Source organism: Hoplias malabaricus, chromosome 3 (genome assembly GCF_029633855.1).
Source record: "Hoplias malabaricus isolate fHopMal1 chromosome 3, fHopMal1.hap1, whole genome shotgun sequence".
NCBI lineage: Eukaryota > Metazoa > Chordata > Actinopteri > Characiformes > Erythrinidae > Hoplias > Hoplias malabaricus.
Window position 1 is genome coordinate 61,018,308 of NC_089802.1, and position 21,339 is coordinate 61,039,646.

Sequence of the window (21,339 nt, forward strand, 5' to 3'; positions counted from 1 at the left end):
GAAGAGCTGTGCCTTGATCGGAACATGCATAGAGCCAGTGACAACAAAGATATCCATGCCCTCTCAGAACATGTCAGATCCAGCAAAACAAGCAGGTGAGGATGAGACACATGCTAGAGGCACTTTATACAAAAACGGTTGATTTCTTATTTGTTGAAGTTTCTGTTCATTCCTATTGTATATCATTTGTTCTTAATATTTTGACAGGTGTACAATAACCTAGAAATGCACTAAAATAAGCTCAACTGATGGTGGTATGAAGACTGAGTAACAGAAATGGTCATAAAGCATGGTCGTAAAGACTGCGTAGTAGGTATAAACCAGGCTTTATGTCTCAAAAATCATTGTTTATTGGTAAAACCCCTTTTCCAGCTCTCACTTCCACATTTTAACATTTCAATATTCTATATTTATGTATTTATTTTTACATATTTGGGTGTTTATGAATGCTGTGTCTTTTCCATTCATTATGCAAATTGTGAAAATTTGTAAAGAACTTGGTGGATAGAAAATCCTCTATTGTAATGAAAGCAAGCAGTGCTACTTCAGATTCACACCCATAATTTCTACATTTTCTTAAACTATGTTTGCATTCACATCAACAGTTATTGGAGTCACAAAATTTGTAAATATCAGCAAACTGCAAATGACTGCAACTGCAACTTGAAAAATGAAAAATAAGAGTCTCTGAAAATCTTGAAACATTACAGGTCTATTAGATTAGATGCTTCTATTGTAGGAGGTTTAAGCTCTCTGAATCACTGCCAAAGTAAATCAGATGGAATAACAATTTCTTAAGTACCCTGGCATCATCGGGTCTGAGACGTAATCATCAACTAATTAGAGCAATAATTTCTTTTCTTCTGTGTTATTTTTGGTTCTTCAATCATAATAAGTTTGTGGGTCAGATGGGGATGTTTTCCCACAGCTGCTGAGCTCCAAGATTCTGCTCCATCTTGGAAACAGATGTTTCAAAAAGTGACACCAGGCTGGCGAAACACAGACACACACACCTTGTTTGTGTTACAATCTACAGGAATGACACCATTACAAAGCCTTCTTAAGCCTGCTGAACCATGGGTGAAAGTCAGAGACAATCTCTTATCTGACACACTAGACTCGGAACTGCCCATTTTCTTTCCAAGACATAACAATGTACCTTACAGCAACACATCCATTCTGAAGCCAGGACAGGCAAACACTTTTTTTTTTTTTTTAAATCATCTAAACTCTCCTGGTTCAGATGCCTCATGCTTTAGCACGCTGGAGCTACCATGACCCAGAACATTATCATGCCCTTGTTTTAGATCTCTGGAAGGAGGGAATGATGGCTACTCCTCCACACTTCAGTTTGACTCCAACTTGAGAGAAAACCAACACTCCCACTAAAGGCACCTAAATTCAGCAACACTTTCACCTTCCATGTTGCATTCAGCATTCCACCTTATTCACGTGCATTCAGCATTAACCTGAATGACAAGAAAGTTTAGGAGAAAGCTTCAGACCGTAGCTACTCAAAACACTGACCATGGACTGAACACTACACAATCAATGATTCACCAGCTTTAGTTCTCCTGGTGGCTTTTCCAGTGCATTCTCCCAGTTGGCAAGCTGAAGTAGGCTATGCCCTGAGCATGTACTACATATGGCAGCTAAAGGACCTCTGTGGCATGCAGCCATTGCAAGGACAGGGCCCAGAGACTCAGAGTGTGACTCTGGGGCATGTGCCTAAAGCAGACTTATAGAAGAAAGGATTTCAAGATCAAAGCCATGTGGCAGCTGCCACTCGCCATCAACAGCACGCAACCAGGGACACAGGAAGATGAGTGTTCTGACTTGCACTCTACTCAGTACAAAGAAAAACGTTCCGATATTTCATTCTGAACAGGGTACATATAAGATTTTAACATAACCAGAAAAGAAAACAGAACTGATTAGGAGCATTTATGTGACAAATTGATACACCAAAGTAATGTGGCCTACCAGTAACCTAATTTGACCTCTGTGGCAAATGAGCAAACAACCCACAATTATGCTCCTTCACAAACCACAAAATTAGCCAAGAAAAAAACGTTAAGTAATGCTAAACTGTGTAAATGGTTGTATTATCATCAGTAGGGAGGTTAGGGTTTATGGAAACAATCTAAAGTATTAAAGTATGCTTACATTTAAAGCAACAGAAAACCTTAGCCCTGGCTGAAAGTCAAAGTACGGCAGAAAAGAGAGGTGAGGGGGGAAAGGGAAAACACTCAGACACTTACCTCAAGATCATAGAACTCCTGAGCATCATCCAGACCTTGGACGCGGAGCTGCAAGCCCTTGCTATGGCCTTTGCCCCCTGCGCCCATTGCTGTGCTGAGGCTCTGTCCAGGCTCCAGGGTACTGATACCTGCGTTGAACTGTGAGCCCAGACGAGTGCCTGGTGTCTGCAACTGCCGGTAAGTTCCCTCAATTTCGCCCATTGCTGCTCACACTGCAGCCCACCCTATCTTTGACTCACACACACACTCCTGTCTGTAATGAAAGAAAAGGAAAAATCAGCAACATAGCCAAAAAAAATATATACACATATTCCTTAATATCAAATAGAACACTAGGTAAGAACTGGTTGCAAAGTGTAATTTGTTTTTATATCACTGACCTGAAACCAGGTGTGGGTTTACCACACTCCTCCTAAAGTAACATATTGCAGTGCTGAGCCTTAAGTAGCATTGACAGAAGCTCTGTTCTCCCTATTACAGGTCAGTGGAGTATCACAGTGCTTTTGAAACTGTAATTTTAAGGTGACACACTACCTAGTGTTCCTTTAATGTTGCTTAAATTCAGACTAGAAATATGTAACAATTTAACTGCACTAGGAACAGACAATGCAGCAAATATATCAGATCCCAGTATTTAAAGACATTAAGATTTTACTCTAGGCACCTTTGGGGTTTTGAGAAAAACAATAAGACAAGAATAAAAGAAACACTTTTAGATTTTGTAGAAACATTTTTTTTTGTTAATTCATTTGTTTATGAAGTTTATTAAACCCCATGTTTAAGTGCTTCAGTATAACTCTTTGGTTCATAAATGTATGAACTAAGCAATGTACGAACTAACCTAGCAGAAATGTAGCTCAACCTCTGCTGCAAATGTCACAAAACCAGGTGACGCACCAGGAAGAAATTGATCCACCCCCAAAACAAACTATGACTGTATCAGCCAGTGTTTAAAACACTCCAGTACTGTATTTCCTTATGTAGTGTTTTCTCTCAACATATTCACTGTTCTTTCTATCATGCATTTCCTTTTATTGCACTATTTTAATTGTTTTAATTGAATTTTATGATTTTTATTCTTGCTTTTAATGTAACCATTTTTTTCTGTAAAGCTCTTTGTATGAAAGGTGCTCTATAAATAAACTTGCCTTGCATTGCCTTTTTATACAAGAGACTATAACTTAACCTCAGATAGATTGATAGATAGATAAGATAAAGTATTCTTTTTTTTTATTATAATAATTTATATTTAATTTGTTAATCTGTAACCACCCTATACTCTGACTACTTTACATCTACTGTGATGCTGCAATTTCCTTCAGGATCTCATCTCATTTCTGAAGTTCACAATCCCAGCACCTATGCACCTTAGTCTAAACCTGGCACATTTAAATCATAGGTCAGTGATGTGTAGAATCAACTTAGATATTCACTCATTTTAACACAAACATTAGTAAGGTCAAACATTATGGAAAGAAAATAATAACTCCCAAGAAACAGCATTAAAGCTGATTGTGTTCTTCTCTAGACATGGCCCTAATGATTTCCATCACAACATTTTTGTGGTAAGTATTTGGCACGCTGATGCCTACCCAAACCCAGGGCTTCAAACTCAAGAGCTCAAGCACTAAACACTACAGACTGCAGACATCTAACTGGATTTAGTCAACAGGCTCATGGGTGTTTTAATGGTGGTATGGCCTTAGGCCTAGGCGTTTTCAGCCAATTGAAATCTTCACCAATTTTTCTATTGGCCAACAAAACAGCCACAGTTTCAGACATTCAGTTTACTACTGCGCTAGATGCAGCATCCTGCTAATGATGTAAGCCCACAGAGTTTAAAAAAAAGCATTAAAAAGTAGGTTCTCTTTGATATTTACAACCCAAAACTCCTGTTTAATATATTATTGATCACAGCTATAAAATATTGATTTGTCTTTGTAGTTGGCAGTGTGAGAAACATATAATGCTATCAATTTTAACAGATTCTTTGTTTTTAAATAAATAACACAACCACTAACTTGTATTGTAACTGCATTTAACTGAATTTGTATTAATAAAAAGAAATAGAATACAAGCATGAGAATTAAGGAGGTAAAAATTTGAAAGCTTTGTGTTCAGTGTACTCCTAGTGTTTAATCTTCTGCTAAATCTCCATTTAATGGAGAAAGGGTGATCATGAAAAAGGATCATTCATGTGTTTTCAAGAACCTGCAGCTTGTATTAATAAAGCAACAAAAAAATGGTAGCCATTACAAAGTCCTCGTCTTTAATGCACTTTAATCACACACCAATTCTGTCGAACAGAGACCTAAACCTTGGACTTCAACACTCTATTGCCAAATGTGGATAACGGCATTTAATAAAATAAAATAACTAAACAAAACAAAAACACACAAGTCTTAGACACTTTCTATCCTAGGCAGCACATTTCTGAACATATTATTGTTTGTTTGTTTTGCTTGTGGACAAGCTGGACACCCAATTTGATCCACTGATTAAATTCCAACACCAAACTTCTGATTTAACATAATGTAGAACTGACTGAGCCAACCCAGGTTTTGGATAATAACCAGAATTAATTGAAGGATGCCTTAAACAGTTGTTTTTAAGGTTTTATGGGAATACATTGCAAAATGTGAAATACAGGTTTATATGTTAATGTTTTTCATAACTATTCTAACATTACTGCTTTCCTGATCAAATCCACACCATTTATCAATAAACAGCATTTGAAATATTGCCTTAGATGACTAAAACTTTGCACAATTGTGTAAATTCATGACTCTGCTTCTTCATAGCCAACAAATAAATGTAATATGTGCAAATGTTCTTGAAAATGGATATACATTTTTAAAAAAGTTTTTAAGTAAAGTGCAAACTATTTATTAATTTGCAATTCACTCCACGTCTAGGAGCAATGAATGATTGGCCTGAGTTTGAAGACTTCAGCAACAACCTAGTAACCTATTAAGAACAGAAAGCAGTGTCAGTCTCTCTCTCTCTCTCTCTCTCTCTCTCATTGTGGGGACATTGAATAGACTCATTAATTTCGTGGTAATTTACGCTAAATCTAACCTTAAACCTGATTACATCTTAAAATGTAAAGATTCACATTGGGGGAAACACGCAGAGATGAAATGTTACCACATTGTATGTACACAGGTCTAGTCCCCACAACTTGAATTATTCCTGGTAAACACACACTCGGAGAGAGAGAGAGAGAGAGAGAGAGAGAGAGAGAGAGAGAGAGAGAGAGAGAGAGAGAGAGAGAGAACGAGAGAGAGAAAGAGAAAGAGAAATGGTCACCCCTCAATTCGCAAAAGGCTTCAGGTAAGCTGCTCTACACACTTGTTCACCGCTGAACAAACACACAGTTTCTCCAAGAACATTAACGCACTCACTCCTCCATGAACTCCTCTGCTCCTTCTCCTAAAGGCGCCGATCCGTTTCGCTAAAGTTGGAGAATTGGAGAACCGCGCTCCCTCCCCCTATCAAAACTTATTTGAAGCAGCAATAAAACACCTCGTCTCTAACGACCTAAACCCGCCCCTAGAGCAGTTTAAGGACTGAAATGAATGAAGTAATGAGATTTCTCTGCAGTAAAGTCAGCTCTTACCTCGACCTGCTCTTCGGTGCTTCTTCAACTCTTTCTCTGCCCACTGCAACGGCAGACAGACGCTCTCAGAGGCGCGCTCTGATTGGACGAGCAAGAGCTGGACTCGTTTTTTATTGGACCAGACCTCCATAAAGGAGTCGTGCTACTATTGGTTAAGAGGCCATGTGCCTCTTGGCTTTGATTGGCTAAGAAAATTTGAATCTGTGCAATCATTGGGTAATTACGACGGAGTTTTAGGGCCTCGGCGTTAAAAAAAAAACAAGATTCCGAGTATAAATCAGAAGTCTGAGAATATTCTCGGAATAATTCTGAGAAAAAATCTCGGAATAATTCTGTGCGCCATGAGTGAGTTGTGAAAGAAGCAGCCAGTGAAGTGAACAGAATTATTTATTAAACGCATCCACACGACATGACGACCCCGTCAGTGTAGCCCCTGACTGCGAGGCATATACGGCTTTAATTTATTGTACGAGTCCGAGCCGTAACGCGATGGAGTATTGTTTTTGAGATTCATTCAAGTTGTCGAGAGACAAATTTATTCGATGCGAACTGTGGATCGATATAAAGTATATAAAAAAAAAGTCGGAAAAATGTGTTTGTAATTATTAATGTTTATTCTACATGCGTATTATAATTCTGTGCTTCTTTCCAAAATTTACATTTGTAAACAGTAGATTATATCTAGTGAAACAAACAAACAAAAAAGTAAACAAATATATGTACGTAATATATGTCATTTAATAAATAGATACACATCTTTACTGCTGCATGTGTCTACACACATTAGCCTTGTTCCATTACAGGGGTTCTCACAAGAGTTTGCACTTTTTAAATGGTCTAGATCTTCGCATATGTAATGACTGCAGGGCTGTTGGGTGTCTCATTTCTCATTTAGGGTCAAAGTCATGCTCACTGGTTACGCAACAAGTAGTTTCGCTTTTACCCAGCTCCAGAGTCCTGGGGGTGCGTGTTCGAGCCCATCTCAGGTGCTGTCTGTGAGCACCCTCACTGTTGCCTTTGGTGAAGTACTGGCTCAGTACTTTAAATACTTTAAAGATTCACTATTGAAATTATTGAAGATAAAAATTTTTGAATTTTGAAGACTGTCAAAATAGCTTTTTTTTTTTTTTTTTTTATTGTGGTCATTTCAAACTCAGCAGCACCCAACTGGTTCAACTCTGTAATAGGCGTGGGTGATTTCACATTCTGAAAATAAGTCAACCAATGTTACCTTCCCCAATAATGCCCACCCTGTGCTGATGTTCATAAATATGAGAAGCATATGAGAGTGAGGGAGTATTTTGGCAACATTTTGGGTTATTTATAAAAAAATCTCTTAGCAATCTCTTAGCAATTTTCAAAGCTAAACTAGGGTTGGAGTTAAGATACTAGCAAGGACCAATGAGAACAATTTTTGCACTTAATTTGCACTTAATTTGCATCGTAAATAATCTGAACCAAGCACGTCTGTCCGTGTTGACAATTCAAAACTATAGAATTTGAGGAGGACTGCAGTTCTTATGGCTGCATTCTGTCTTGTTAACTTGTGCTGTTTTAGGAGTAAAAGCTTTAAGGTGTCCTGTTACTTTTAGTTCCTGCAGCAGGGTGCTCATGGGAGCCACCTACGAGAGGTTAATTACCCCTCAGAATTTCACTCTAAGGGCGGCACGGTGGCGCAGCAGGTAGTCACAGTCACACAGCTCCAGGGGCCTGGAGGTTGTGGGTTCGATTCCCGCTCCGGGTGACTGTCTGTGAGGAGTTGGTGTGTTGTCCGCGTGGGTTTCCTCCAGGTGCTCCGGTTTCCTCCCACAGTCCAAAAACACACGTTGCAGGTGGATTGGCGACTTGAAAGTGTCCGTAGGTGTGAGTGAATGTGTGTGTGTTGCCCTGTGAAGGACTGGCGTCCCCTCCAGGGTGTATTCCTGCCTTGCGCCCAATGATTCCAGATAGGCTCTGGACCCCCCGCGACCCTAAATTGGATAAGCGGTTACAGATAATGGATGGATGGATAATTTCACTCAAAACTACACTTTATTCCAGTGCCAAATGGCATTATATACCCTGTTTCTCCTTGGAGTCCATAATATCAATGTCAAAAACATGCAGACATTTAAGACAAGCCACGTTGAGGGTGTATGGTTTAAATATGTGTATTTGAGATGGTGTCTTTAAGTGCCCTGCATGGCACATTTTAATGTGTTTAAATTAGATCATTTATTGTTATATAGTGTCTATACTTAGATTACGTGCTTAATGCAACTAAGTCAGTTTAATAATTAAACGCTTTCTGAATACATGTATTCTGATTGGTTTTTACCTGTATCTTGAGTCCATATTGTGGGGATCCACGCCAAAACCATAATAAAGGCACCTGTTTAACAGCACTGAGAAATTGAAGCACATGCATTTGTGGACTCTCAGGAAACAAGTACATCAATAGTGGCTAGACCTTTTTTTTTTTTTTACATAAAATCCAGTATGATCCTGTGATATTTCAGACACAAACAAATTAGAAAAATGTCTTAAAATATATTTAAAACTTAGAATTGGGATCTTGTGATCTCTTTTTTTTTTAAATCAAGACTGAGTAGAAATGGGCCAAGTCAACTGATCAATATGGGGTATATATGTGTAGTCCAGCTTGTGCCAAGCAAATTTTTTCCATGGTGTGTTAGCTCTGCTGTAAGGAATGAAAAACAGATCCACACAGACTTCATTCTTCAGGTCATTCTAATGAATAACAACAGAACAGGAACAGAGGGGCAGGTATCTTGTGACTGTGATATAAAGGAACAGGCTGCCACACATATAAATGAGGCTATTAATCACTTTTATGTTTGATCTCTAAAGAATGCTGCCTCATGTTCTTCCCTCAGTGGCCAGTTGTAAACCCGTAAGCCATAAATACATACTCAAAAATGTTGTTTTATTTATCATATAAAAAGTGTGACGGTTTCATGAGACCAGCATGAGTGTTCAGTATATTAATGCAAAACATTCAATATCCATTAACATGACTGTTTTCTTTGACTTTAAAATGAATCAGTCTGAGTAGCCATGAAAACAAGATACTTCACAAATATATACATACAAGTAGTACCATAATAAAGATGTTTTGCATCACAAAACCATTTCTCAGAGGATATTACACTTACATATAACACAGTTATTCATTTGCTGACACCACCAGGAAATATTTTCACAGTTTATGCCCCTAATATGGAACACATCTCATAACGACCCTTTCCGTTGTAGGTTTAAGGGTTCCTGCAAGTGAAATGTAACCAAAACAAAGTTAAATATATACAAACACCGGTCGGCCATAACATTACTATGACCTCTTTGTTAATGTAATCACTGTCCTTTCTTTCAGCTCTACTGGCCACACAGGAGCACTTTGTAATTCTGCAAATACAGATTGTAGTCCATATGCTGTTCTGCGTACTTTGTTGATTCCTGTTTTTCAGTGGTCATGACCCTCACCGGACCAACATAGGGGTGGTATGATTTGGTTTGGTGGATCATTCTTAGTGCTGCAGTGACACTGATGTAGCGGTGGGGTGCTGGTACACATGCATCAGACAGTGCTGCTGGAGTTTTAAACCCTTCATAATCACTGCAGGACTGACCAAATAATACCTGCTTTGTGGTCATCCTGTGGGGGTCCTGATCATTGAAGAACATGGGTGGAGCAACAGATGAATAAGAGTGTAATTGAAGAACTAAGGCAAGACAAGGCAAGTTTATTTATATAGCGCCTGTAGAAGTAATTTTAAAGTGCTTTTCAAATGAGTAAATACAAAAATAATGTAAATAAAATTTAAAAACCTGTAGAAGAAATGAAACATGAGTAAAATAAAAATAAATATTAAAAAAAGAAAGAAAATGAAACTTGATAAGCACCAGATACAACCAACCACACCTCCTCTGTGTCGCTAGTCACGCCCACCTCCTTCACTTCCTCCTGAAGTAGCTCTCTCTCAGATATAATTGTTCTGTGCTGACAGGAAGGCTCCAATGCCCACTTGAGTGGTATAGGCCTTTACGACGCCATACAGCCCTCCCACATTCTGGGGTGGCATGTCCAGACCTGTGTAAACCCCTCCCACTGTACAGTTGGACGAGATTATGAAGGGGTACATTCCAAAGTCCTGCAGGGCAGTGTTGGCACCATTACAGAAATTTTTTAAGAGACCCATGCAGAGCCTCAGACATGAAGAACACCCCATAACTCACTACAAGATTTATTCTGTCCGTATACGCCTTGAGGTTTATCCATTCCCTGTCTCTATCTGTAATGACGGGTACATAGACTTGTACTGCAAGGGTAGGTTTTTATATCTCTCTAGGAATTCCTGCAAGTCAGACGGAAGGTCATATATTCTGAGGCCTCTGCTGGCGTCCTTGGCACAGTACAATGGGCCAATGCCCTTTTTTCACTGTTCCTATAAAAGTGCACATTTACAGTAAGTGAACAGTGAGTATAGAAACAAGGTGGTGGTAGTAATGTTATGGCTGATTGGTGTATATGGGTCAGCCATGGTGTAAAGCTATGAGAAGGGTGCTTGGGACCGAAAAATCACTGGTCCAGTCCCCTGAACTGGCTGGAAAAATGGGGTGGAAGGAGAACTAGAACAGGAATGTATATCCCCTCAACATCCAAAGCTGAAATGTCCAAAGCTGAAACTCCTTTGAGCAAGGCACCTAAACCTCAACTACTCGCTGGGTTGCTGAGGTGACTACCCACAGCCCTGGGTGTGTGTGCCCACTGTCTCTAGTCGGTAGAGTTTGTGTGTGTATGTTTTCACTGCCACAGATGTGTTAAACGCAAAGACAAATTTATGTTGTTCTGCCGTTCAATGATATGCGACTATAAGAGCATCTCTTATTTGAAGCATGTGGTGGTCCGACAGTCCTTGGGGGGCCGACAGCGCTTTATTAAATGAGTGGCTGCCTGTAAGACTCTGTAGCGCTCTCGAAGATGTCGTCTCTGCAAATGCTCAGTAGAGATCTCTTCTACACACGCTGCAGGAAACCAGCCCCTCTCGCCATCAGCAAGTTTCCAGCCTTCCATGTAACCTGACAAAATTAAAAATAGAAATAAATTAAAAACTAAAATGGACACTAGACAGCCTATTAGGCTCAGGTATACAATAGACATTCCATTTTGTCTTCATATTTGCAGGCAGGACATGGGAGTTTACCATCAGCTCTTTTCTGGATGATGTTGACTATGTCCTCTCTCTGTAGGCTGAGCTCTCCTGCCCCTTTTGCGTGGTACACATCAATACAGCGCACCTGAGGGCAGTCTGAGAAAATACAGAATATCATGTAGCTGGCTGCAATTCTATATAACAAAAAATAAAGTCAATGGAAACGTCAATGCCATGTATAAAATTGACAATTCCACCCTCTAGTGGCCATTACTGAGCATTACAGTTCTATGGCACAACTGCACATCATTTTATTGTTAAACTGTGCTCCACAGAACTGGATCAGTGTTGATGGCAGGCACTTACCCCACTCTTCATAGACTCCCTCTTCCTCAGCCCTCTGTCTACTGAGCACCTCCAGCCAGCTGGCTCTCTCTGCCCTGAGCATGCAGAAATGCAGTTTGACTCGCTGAATGTTTAAAGCTAGAGTACAAATGTGTTTCATCTTATTCCTATAATGTGGTGGCCCTGCACAAGCTGGGACTCAAACCATACTCTGCCATGTGGAGGGTAGGAAAGAGCTTTTAATTTCTGCCATATCCCATATCCCATTATAAATATTATATTATATATTTAATTTATATATATATCCACATTGTCCAGTTTTCATTAAACTGATCCATTTCTGGCTTGACACATTTCCTGTATAATATCCATCCACTGACTTTCTTTAAGAGGATCACTCTTAAGCCCATTTCTTGTTTTGGCTTTTTACTAGCTTTTAAAGGTATTTGTACTAGGTATCTATCTCCCTTCAGCACAATGGAGCAAGTCATTTTGATACATTTCTATTGGTCCATTATGTAAACTTTTGAACACTGGGAAATTCAAATCAAAATATTCATTCATTCATCTTCTGTAATGGCTTTATCCCATTTGTGGCTGTGAACAGGATGTCAGGGATTCACACACTCACAGCTATGGACACTTATTTATTTGCCAATCCAAACGCTTTAGGCGCTTTTTTCCCTAAGCTGTGAAGTGGTGATTGAACGGTATCTACTCACTGTGTGGAAGCCTGTAGTAGGTAATGGGACATGGCTCCTCTGTGATTTTTTAGAAGGACCAGCTGAAAAACTTTGGTCAAGTCACATTCGCCCAGGTCCTCCTCCAGCTCATTGCCCTCAGTGACTTCAATCAGGGAACGATGAACATGATCATGGACTATGTATCTCTCTGTCCTGAGACACAAAAATGGATCATAACCAGATAATATCAAAGATTTACTTGACTATTTGCATCTCTGAAACTCTCTGTTACTTTTTTTTCTAACCAATTTTAATTACCATTCCACCCACAAGCTAGGATTCTGCTCTTGCATAATCAGACCAATCTGGTAGAGTGAGAACTTTTGGATGCTCCCTCCCAGAAGCTAAGTAATACAAGATGCCTACACTGGCTAGCAGCACACTGAGAAATGTGGAGAGAGCCGGAGGGTCCACCTGCCCACTCAGAGAGAGACTCCTAGCCGTGAATGGCTGGGGCATCATCAGAGATTGAGCTCACAGTCTCCCAGTGATAGGGCCAATACCAGAGCCCACATTCTTACTTTTAACATATTGCTATAACTTATTGCAAACAGTTGTCAAACAAGACTGTTTGACAACTGTTTGCATTGAAAATGGAATATTCATGAAATGTTCACACAGTGTAAAGTGTGTTTAGTGTACATATCTTCACTGTCCAAAGAAAGAATATGCATCTCAAAAATAGTAACTGTACAGGAGAGGGGAAAAAAAAACAGTTTATTTTCAGTGGAAGTCATTCATTGTCTGTAACTGCCTATCCAATTCAGGGCTGTAGCAGGTCCAGAGCCTACCCAGAATCGCTGGGCGCGAGGCCGGAACCCACCCCAGAGGGTGTGTTCTCTACATATTGACTCCACAGAGTGACACACACTCACCTCACACCTATTGACACTTTTGAGTTGCCAATTCACCTTTTTTGGCCTGTGGGAGGAAACCGGAGCTCCTGGAGTAAACCCACACGGACAGAGGAAGAGCTCACCAAACTCGTCACAGAAGTCACCCGGAGCAGCACTAGAACCACAACCTCCAGGTCCCTGGAGCTATGCGACTGTGACACTACCTGCTGCGCCACTGTGCTGCCAGTGGAAGTCATTCATTCATTCATTCATTATCTGTAACCACTTATCCAATTCAGGGTCGCGGTGGGTCCAGAGCCTACCTGGAATCATTGGGCGCCAGTGGAAGTCAATGTAAACAAATTAAATTCCAAGTTCTTTTGGAGCATTTTTATTGGTCCATTCATAATTCACTTTTCATTATGAATGGACCAATAGAACTGGACCAATCATCTGAACACAGAGTCTGTGTCTGTTCAAATGATATAGTAAAAAAAACTGTAAAATGATATAGTAAAAAAAAACAAAAAAAGAGATGTTTCTTTTCCTTCAGACAGTGACAATATGTACAATAGTAAGGACAACAACATTCTAATTTGAAACAAAGGGAAGATACAATATATACTTTTTGTTTGCTTGATATTTAACAGCTCAATCTGAGCTTCATCCTCACCCTTTTCTTGTGGCCACAAGCAGCAGATCATTGAAGAGAAACAGATGGACAGGACAGAGTTTCTTCTGGCCAAAAATGTTCTCCTTCAGAGAGAGCTGATCCAAATCCCCTTCTCTGACCAGCCAGCGGGACGATGACACTAGAGGCAGGGCCTGAGGTAGATAAATACATACAGCGAGAGAAGGAGAGAGAGAGAGAAAGATCGGTTCTCTTTTTTTTATTTCACACAAAGATATCCATTTAAAAACCAAGAATAGCCAAAAGTCAAGGTCACCTTGCACTCAAACTCTGTTTTGTTGGCAATGAGCACCATTTCCTCCATCTGCTTCATCTTGCCCACTTCCCTATTGCAGGCCTCCACCACCTACATATCAAGCAGGACATTTGATCAAATCAACCAAATTGCACTGGCAGCGCATGGAGATACATGTTCATGTGTTATCTACAGCAATTACACAGCCACACTGACAAGTCAAAAGAGCAGTGCTTAGCTCAGTCAAAGGACAGCAGTGCAGTTACCTTGGAGACTGCTTTCAGAGCTCTCTCTGCAGAGGCTTGGACATCAGACCCTGGAGCTGTCCTCTTTAGAACAGTCTGCAGTGAGTGAAACATTTCATCAGTTCTAAACCAGTCCGTGATGGAACACTACATTTCCCTGATCCCCCAATTTTAAAACGTAATAGTACATTAGAGCTTTATAAATAAAAAGACTATATAAGGAAATCCCAATTAACAAATGTCCTTTTCTGTGCCAGAATGATCTGGTGTTTAGCATTGTGTTAACCGCACTAGCTATTAGTATGATTACAGCTCTAACTTTTAATCAGTAACAAGACTTTAATGCAAAACTCTACATGAAAATGTTTGCAGTTCAGAGGTAAACAACGTTAGAAAATGAAAAAAATTTGATAAAGATGCAAGGCACTGTAAAAGAAACAAAAAAAAAACATATAAAGCACCCAGCATAAAGTACACTGTATGCCTAAAGGAGGAATAAACTGCACTGTTTCCTCTCACCTCCATGAGGATTTTGAGGCGGGGAATCCTCTGAAATGGTAGAGACAGGAAGGAATCCAGGGGCAGTCTGTTGCAGCAGGGGTCATCCTGCAGTTTGTTTAAAATCTCCACAATCTGAGGGTTCTCCTTTCTGACAAAAGCAGCACCACAAACAAAAAAGCATGTCAAGTAAATAATGCTGAAATACCATAACATGTAATAACTACTTTTAAAAGTAATTGTTGTTTCTATACGGCTCACCATGGAAGACCAAGCTGTCTTTGTTTGGTAAGTTCATATAAATAAACTAAGATTAGCTACCAAAATTCCCCCTAGGTATACAGATTTGAATCCACTATTGTTGCAATGTCAATGTCATTGTGACCACAAATTTACATAGGCTCAGCCTGTAGGAGGTAGTTACTGCATACAATCTGAGTCACATGGCAAAACATTGTACGGTAGCTGTGGGCTAATGGTTAGGGAAGAGTGCTTAGGACTGAAAGGTCGTTGGTTCGATTCCCATGACTCGCATAAAAAAATTGGAGGTGGTGGGAGTGAAAGAACAGCACTTTCCTCTTCCTTCAAACCCACAACTGTTCCCTGGATGCCAGGAATGGCTGCCCGCCGCTCTGGATGAGTGTTCGCAGCGCTAGTGTGTATGGGTGTAAGAAAACAAATGTATGTATATGTATAAATGTAAATACTTGTGCATTAAAAATATACTATTGCAGCTTATCAAGGTTATCAGTATTTATCTAAAAGTGTGGTTCAAGCCTAAGCACTGGGTAAATGTGTAAAGCAGGGTAATGGGTGACATAAGTGCTCTACCTCAGATTCATTAGAGTCTGCTTCTGGTATGGCATGTTGCGGATGTAATCCACATAAGCTCCAAAAGGTCCAGTGGCATACTGTTCAACAACATCACAGATGCCATCACAAAGCAAACTGGACTCCAGTGTCTGCATCATTGCATCCATGAAGCTAGGAACACACACAAAATGGTCAACTCACAAACATAAACACTTCACAGTGTGGAATGATTCTCATGGACACAAATGTCAGAATATAAATATTTTATATGCTCAAAGCTTTCAATAGCTGCAGGGGACCACCTGGGTAACAACAAATTAAATCAAGACAGGTTCTAAGAAGGTGAGTCACCTCTGGCTGATCTCTCTTATCTTGCTGATGCCAGAAAACAGTGATTTTTGGTCTCTAGGTAATAGGGATAGCTTCAGTACTGGACACTCCTGGAAAAGGTCCACAGCTACGGTCAGCCCTTCAAGATAAGAGTGCTCAGAAACAGCCACTTCATAAATACTCTAAAATGAAGACAAAAAAAAATAGCAGAGGATAAGGGTTAAAGAGAGAGAGATGGACGTCCTGTTTAAGGGTAATAGAAAAGGTTACATGCAGGCAAACGTTATATAAAAGTAAGACCAATGAGAAACAACCAACATAAATGAGAGTGTAGTGCTCTCCATTCGGCATTCAAAATTAAAGCCAGATCTTCACAGCTTTCTTGGCTATAAAAAAAAAAAAAGACCTGGACTTTCATTTATATTATACATTAATTCATTCATTGTCTGTAACTGCTTATTCAATTCAGGGTCACAGTGCATTTAAACGAAATAACTGCAATTCCAATATTTGTCAGAAAAAAATTCCAATTACACATTTACGGCATTTTTGCTGACACTCTTATCCAGAGCGACTTACAAGGTTACTGGTATTACAGGTAGGCCAATGCAGCGTTAGGAGTCTTGCCCAAGGACTCTTATTGGTGTAGCACCGACTGGTTGTCCAGACCTAGAGTCAAACCCAGGTCTCTCACATGGGAGCCAATGGTGTTACCACTGTACCACACCAACCACACAATTTCTCCAAATCATTCAGCCCTACACCAAACCAAAAATGGGCACTGATTCAAGCCAGTATCAGTAGAAAGTAGCTCAGTGAGAGAAGAAAAGCAATCTGATCTGCTTTCTAGTGTTGCATGTACGTCATACAAGTTTCATACTAGAAATATGGTTGAGTTTTCTTTCCCCACCTGGTAAAATGTTGTGTTTCAACAGAAGACAAAATAGATTTTTACATGACCTCTGTTTATTCCCCAGAATTAAACAAGCTACATTTGTTAATGTGCATTTAACACTGGTTAACACCTTTAGAGTAGCAAATGATTTGGACAAACTGCATTGAATTCTTTATATATATATAAAAAAGACATGGGTCCTGTAAATAGACTTTATAAGTTTATAAGCTGATACTCAATGTCACAGTAAGTTACTGGTATTGTTAATGAAAAAGTAGAAAAAGATGGCATTGGACAACATCCAACATTAATGTTTCATAATAGAAAATTCTGCAGTAGTTTTACCTCCTGAAGCTGAATCTCCTCTTTATTGAGCTGATTCAGAATCCCACTATTTTTCACAACACAGCGCTCCTGCCATAAGCTTTCCAGCAACCCATAGAAATTGTTATCCTTCTGTTTAGACACTGAAGGTGAGGCGTTTCCATTTCCATGCGCCTCCAATGCAGTAGAGGGCAGTATAGCAGTTGATTGTTGTTGGTATGTTTTTGTAGTGTGGATGGAGTCAGTAGCTGAATCCTGAGATAAGTTCTTTATCATGTTCTTAAGTATTGGCTTAGTTTGCAGTGGAGGTGGTGATTTCTGTTTCTTTCCTTCTATTGTGGCCTCCTCTGTTGTGTTTCCTTGGGTTTCCTTTGCTTTGGTTTGTGTTTTCTTCTGAGATGAGGCTTTCCCCTGCTCACTGAGGGACTGAGCCATGCTTTTTGAAAGTATAAACTTAACAATTGCATTTTTCATTGCTTTAGGCTTCCTAGTTTCACCCCTGTTCTCTTGTTTTTCACTTGACAGTATCCGACGTAGCCCATTCCTCAGACTGTCCAAGGTAACACACTCAGTGTCCAGGTTGTTAGACTGCATCTTAGGAACCATATTTTCTTTATGGAGCTTCCTTAAAGCTGGAACAGGCTTTATTAGGGGAAATTGTATTGCAGCACTCATCCGTTCAGTTCCAGTTCCTGATGGGGAAGGAAGGTTGAATAACTGATGGTCATGATCATTATATGTGATTCAAAATTAATATGCATACACCAGTTAACCATAACATTATGACCGCTTTGTTTCTACATTCACTGTCTATTGTCTCAGCTGCACTGACCATAGTGACCTACCTATGTAGTTCTATAGTTTCAAACTGCAGTCCATCTATTGCTCTGCATAAATTGTCCTACCACCCTGTTCTTCAATGTTCAAGACCCCCCCACAGAGCAGGTATGATTTAAGTGGCGGATCACTCTCAGTGCTGTAGTGACACTGAGATGGTGGTGGTGTGTTAGTGTGTGTTGCACTGATAAGAGTGGATCATACATAGCAGGGCTGTTCAAGTGTTTAAATCCTTCGGTGTCACTGCTGTAGTGAGACCAGTGCACCGACCAAAATTATCCAGCCAGCAGTGTCCCGTGTCCACTGATGAAAAACTAGAGGAGGACCAACACAAACTGCAGCAACAGATGAGCTACTGTGTCTGACATTAAATCTATAATGTGGATCAATGAGGTAGTAGTGTCCAATAGAGTGGACAGTGAGTGAACACAGTGTTTAAAAAAACTTGAGCAGCACTGCTGTGTCTGATCCATTCGTACCAGCACACCAATATACCACACTACAGCACTGAGGGTGCAAACAGGGTGAAAGGGAGCAAATAATGTATTCAGAGCAAGAGATTGAGAACTACAATGTGCTCCTGTGTGGTCAGTGGAGCTGAGAGAATGAACTGTGAGTGTAGAAACAAAGAGTTTCTCCTAAAAGTATGATTGATCTGTGTATATTATACATATATTATGTGTAGAATTAGCATATGTTAGGCATTATATATGCTCACATATTACCCAGTTGGTTGGGAGTCAGAGCTGGTGTAAGGTTGCAGTCATAATTTTGTTGTTCACTGTCAAGATCCTCATAAACTCCATCCACGTCCTCGTGTTCAGTAGGAGGTTTAGTAGTCCTTACTGAGATAAGAGAAAATACAGCTTTTCATTTTCCACATAATTAGTTAATAATAAGAAACCTAATTTAATTAACATAGTAGCTCATTTTCATAGATGTCTTCATAATAAAATGTTTATAATTTACATTAATCTGAGTGGTGTGATTAAAAATGAAAAACTTTGGGGGAAAAAATCCAATATTGACACTTCTCTTTTCCAGCTATTTTAACTTAAAACCACAAACAGGACTCTGCTGTTTAGAAAATGTTGAAAATAACTGAATTGTTTAATTGAGTGACACTTTAATATCTTTTTATTAGGGTTTACAGTGTAGGGGGTTTATTCAATAATCTGTGCTGGACTTTAATTCCTTTCTGTGGTGATCAAGAGGGTCTACAGATATTTCATGTTTTCATTCTGGGAATGAGATAAACAGTGGGGTGGGATGTTTTTGTGTGTACTGGAATTTGTAGCCAGAGAACGTTAAATCAGCCCAAATAAAAATAGCTCTGTGACTTCAGTAAAAGGAATGTTTGTGCGTAATTAGAATCTGACTGGTGAATCCTCCTCTGCCTGATGTTTTTCCTCTTTTATTTTTCAGTCCGCTGAATGGTAGAGCCACAGCATTTTAGGATGAGACTAGTGATGCTAGAAAGTCTTTTTTTTATTCATTCTGTTGGTTGGAGCTAAAAAGGATGCTTTATAGATGTGGCCACTATATTTACACAGTCCTAGAATCATCACTGGAAGTGTATATTGGCACTTACCATCCCTTATAATAATCTGCTGTGGCTGTTTGGGCAAGGGTCTTGCAGGTACAGGTATGTTAGGGGGGACTCTTCTGGGTTTTCCTTTGCCAGTGATTTTGCAGTGGCTGAAACTCAGAGAGTGGTATTCTCTGTCTGTCCGAGTAGGTGCATTAGAATGATAGTCTTCATGCTGTGTGCATTCATCTGCTCCATGTGTACCGGCATGATGACATGCACAAGGACAGGACACGGGGCAGGTGTTTGGTGAGGCTGCAATTAAATAATTAAAAAAAGACAATTATTGATAGATTTTTTTTCCTTTTCTTTTTCAAAACATCTCAAGCCTTCATGTATCCAGCTTAAAACACTGGTATTTTCAATACCCCCACCTTCACAAGCTTCATTTGAATGGGGCTTCCTTAGTCATTAAATTGGAAACAATCTTGAGACACAGTCTCTAAGCATGTTAACAACAGATGTAGTATGGTTATATTTTTTTCATTTAGGCAGCCATAATGTTGTTTTCTGACTGCTCTTGCATGTTTTTTTCATTTATTTAATAAGTGAAAAGGGAAATGCTTAAATAGGGCATCTATTGTCAGCAAATATTGGTACTGAACAAAGGGGATTTTAATATTTGTGTGTACAATGTGAAAATTAAAGATTACTTAGTTCAAACTGTTGTTTGGCAGTATGATAGATAGTATATATATATATATATATATATATATATATATATATATATATATATATATATATATATATATATATATACACATGCATACATGTCTTCCACTTTTGATTCTTATTTTCTTTCAATTAGTAATCCATAGCATTGTGGATATCATACACATAAAGTAGTGGTGAGTCTTCTATTATGTTTAATGAACTTGAATAAGCAGACAAAGTCAAGACAGACAGACATGTAACAGACATAGATATGAATGGGCACACACAAAAGACATAGATAAACACTAAATGTACATCACGTTGAAGGTTTGCAAATTGCACGATGTTTCAAAGAAAGTGTCAAGCTTTATAACATGAAGCATACATTAGAATTTCTTTAAATGAATGAAATCTATTAAATAAATAAATGAGGGGGAAAACAGAGTTACCTCTCATTATAATGTAAAAGTGACCAGGTTATTTCAAATGATTTAGTGGGCAGTATGGTTGGCTAAATTGCAATGGAAAGTGACATACTTGAGGTGGCGCTCTCTTTGGCAGATGATGAAGATGAACAGGAAACGTTTTGATTGTCATCAGCAGGCTGGGACAGAGTGTGTAGAAGTTGGGGAATTTTGTGGAGGCGTGGTTTAGGGATTGGTCTCATCTGTGGAGAGGAGTCCAGGTCATTCTCATCCTCTGGACCGTGAAACCCTTGACTGCCGCTGGTTCTTGCCGGCATAGAGCCACACCTGGCCTGAATTTGATGAAGTGCCTCTTGTGCATTGTTCTCCTGGATGACGTCTGTGCCTCTGTGCCATCTACCTCCTTTTAGCTGGGGTTTAGGGGGCAGCTGAGGTTTGGTATTGATGACTTTATCTGTACCCATGCAGCCCTCAGGTGAACTTAAAGTTCCTGTGGGATAAATATCAGTTGAAGCATGTTAAGTATGCAGTAACCTAAAATGACAATGGAAAAGGAATAGAGTGAACTATAATCGGTTCAGTAGTCCTAGATCCCCAAAATTAAGGTTAAGGCAGTACTTAAGTGAATAGGGAAAGTTCACCATTTTTCCTTATTCAAACTATAGGACATAGTGCACATGGGAACATGGAGATCTGAGCCTTTGGAGCATAACACTCAAAGCAACACTAGGTGAGGTCAGTGAAGCATCACAATGATTTTTGAGGCTGTTTTTAGGTCAAAACAAAAAACTGCCTAGTGTTGCTTTAAAATGCAGGGTCTTTAGAACAAAGAACCCTTGGCACATAG

The 21,339-nt window shown here is 39.5% G+C and overlaps 2 protein-coding genes across 4 annotated transcripts in view; both read right to left on the reverse strand.

Annotated features, from left to right (window-relative positions):
- Window positions 1–5,954, reverse strand: part of farp2 (FERM, RhoGEF and pleckstrin domain protein 2) — a 63,476-nt gene extending 57,522 nt beyond the window's left edge. For 2 of the 3 annotated variants that reach the window (XM_066665710.1, XM_066665708.1), the window contains exons 1-2: window positions 5,666–5,846; window positions 2,262–2,514 (exon numbers count right to left, since the gene is read on the reverse strand). In XM_066665710.1, coding sequence (XP_066521807.1) covers window positions 2,262–2,462 — 201 coding nt within the window. In that variant the 5' untranslated portion in view covers window positions 2,463–2,514; window positions 5,666–5,846. Of the gene's footprint in view, window positions 1–2,261; window positions 2,515–5,665; window positions 5,847–5,880 lie in introns of those variants that run through there. The other variant, XM_066665709.1, reaches the window with a different exon arrangement.
- A 2,842-nt stretch (window positions 5,955–8,796) lies between these two features.
- On the reverse strand, window positions 8,797–17,433 carry LOC136692623 (rho guanine nucleotide exchange factor 5). The gene is made up of 11 exons (XM_066666178.1): window positions 17,010–17,433; window positions 15,791–15,951; window positions 15,458–15,610; window positions 14,648–14,777; window positions 14,150–14,224; window positions 13,905–13,994; window positions 13,631–13,782; window positions 12,101–12,274; window positions 11,400–11,473; window positions 11,085–11,189; window positions 8,797–10,959 (listed from the first exon to the last, which is right to left on the reverse strand). Exons 1-11 carry the CDS (start codon window positions 17,421–17,423, stop codon window positions 10,766–10,768), a joined length of 1,722 nt encoding a protein of 573 aa, XP_066522275.1. The 5' UTR covers window positions 17,424–17,433; the 3' UTR covers window positions 8,797–10,765.
- Window positions 17,434–21,339: the final 3,906 nt, after the last annotated feature.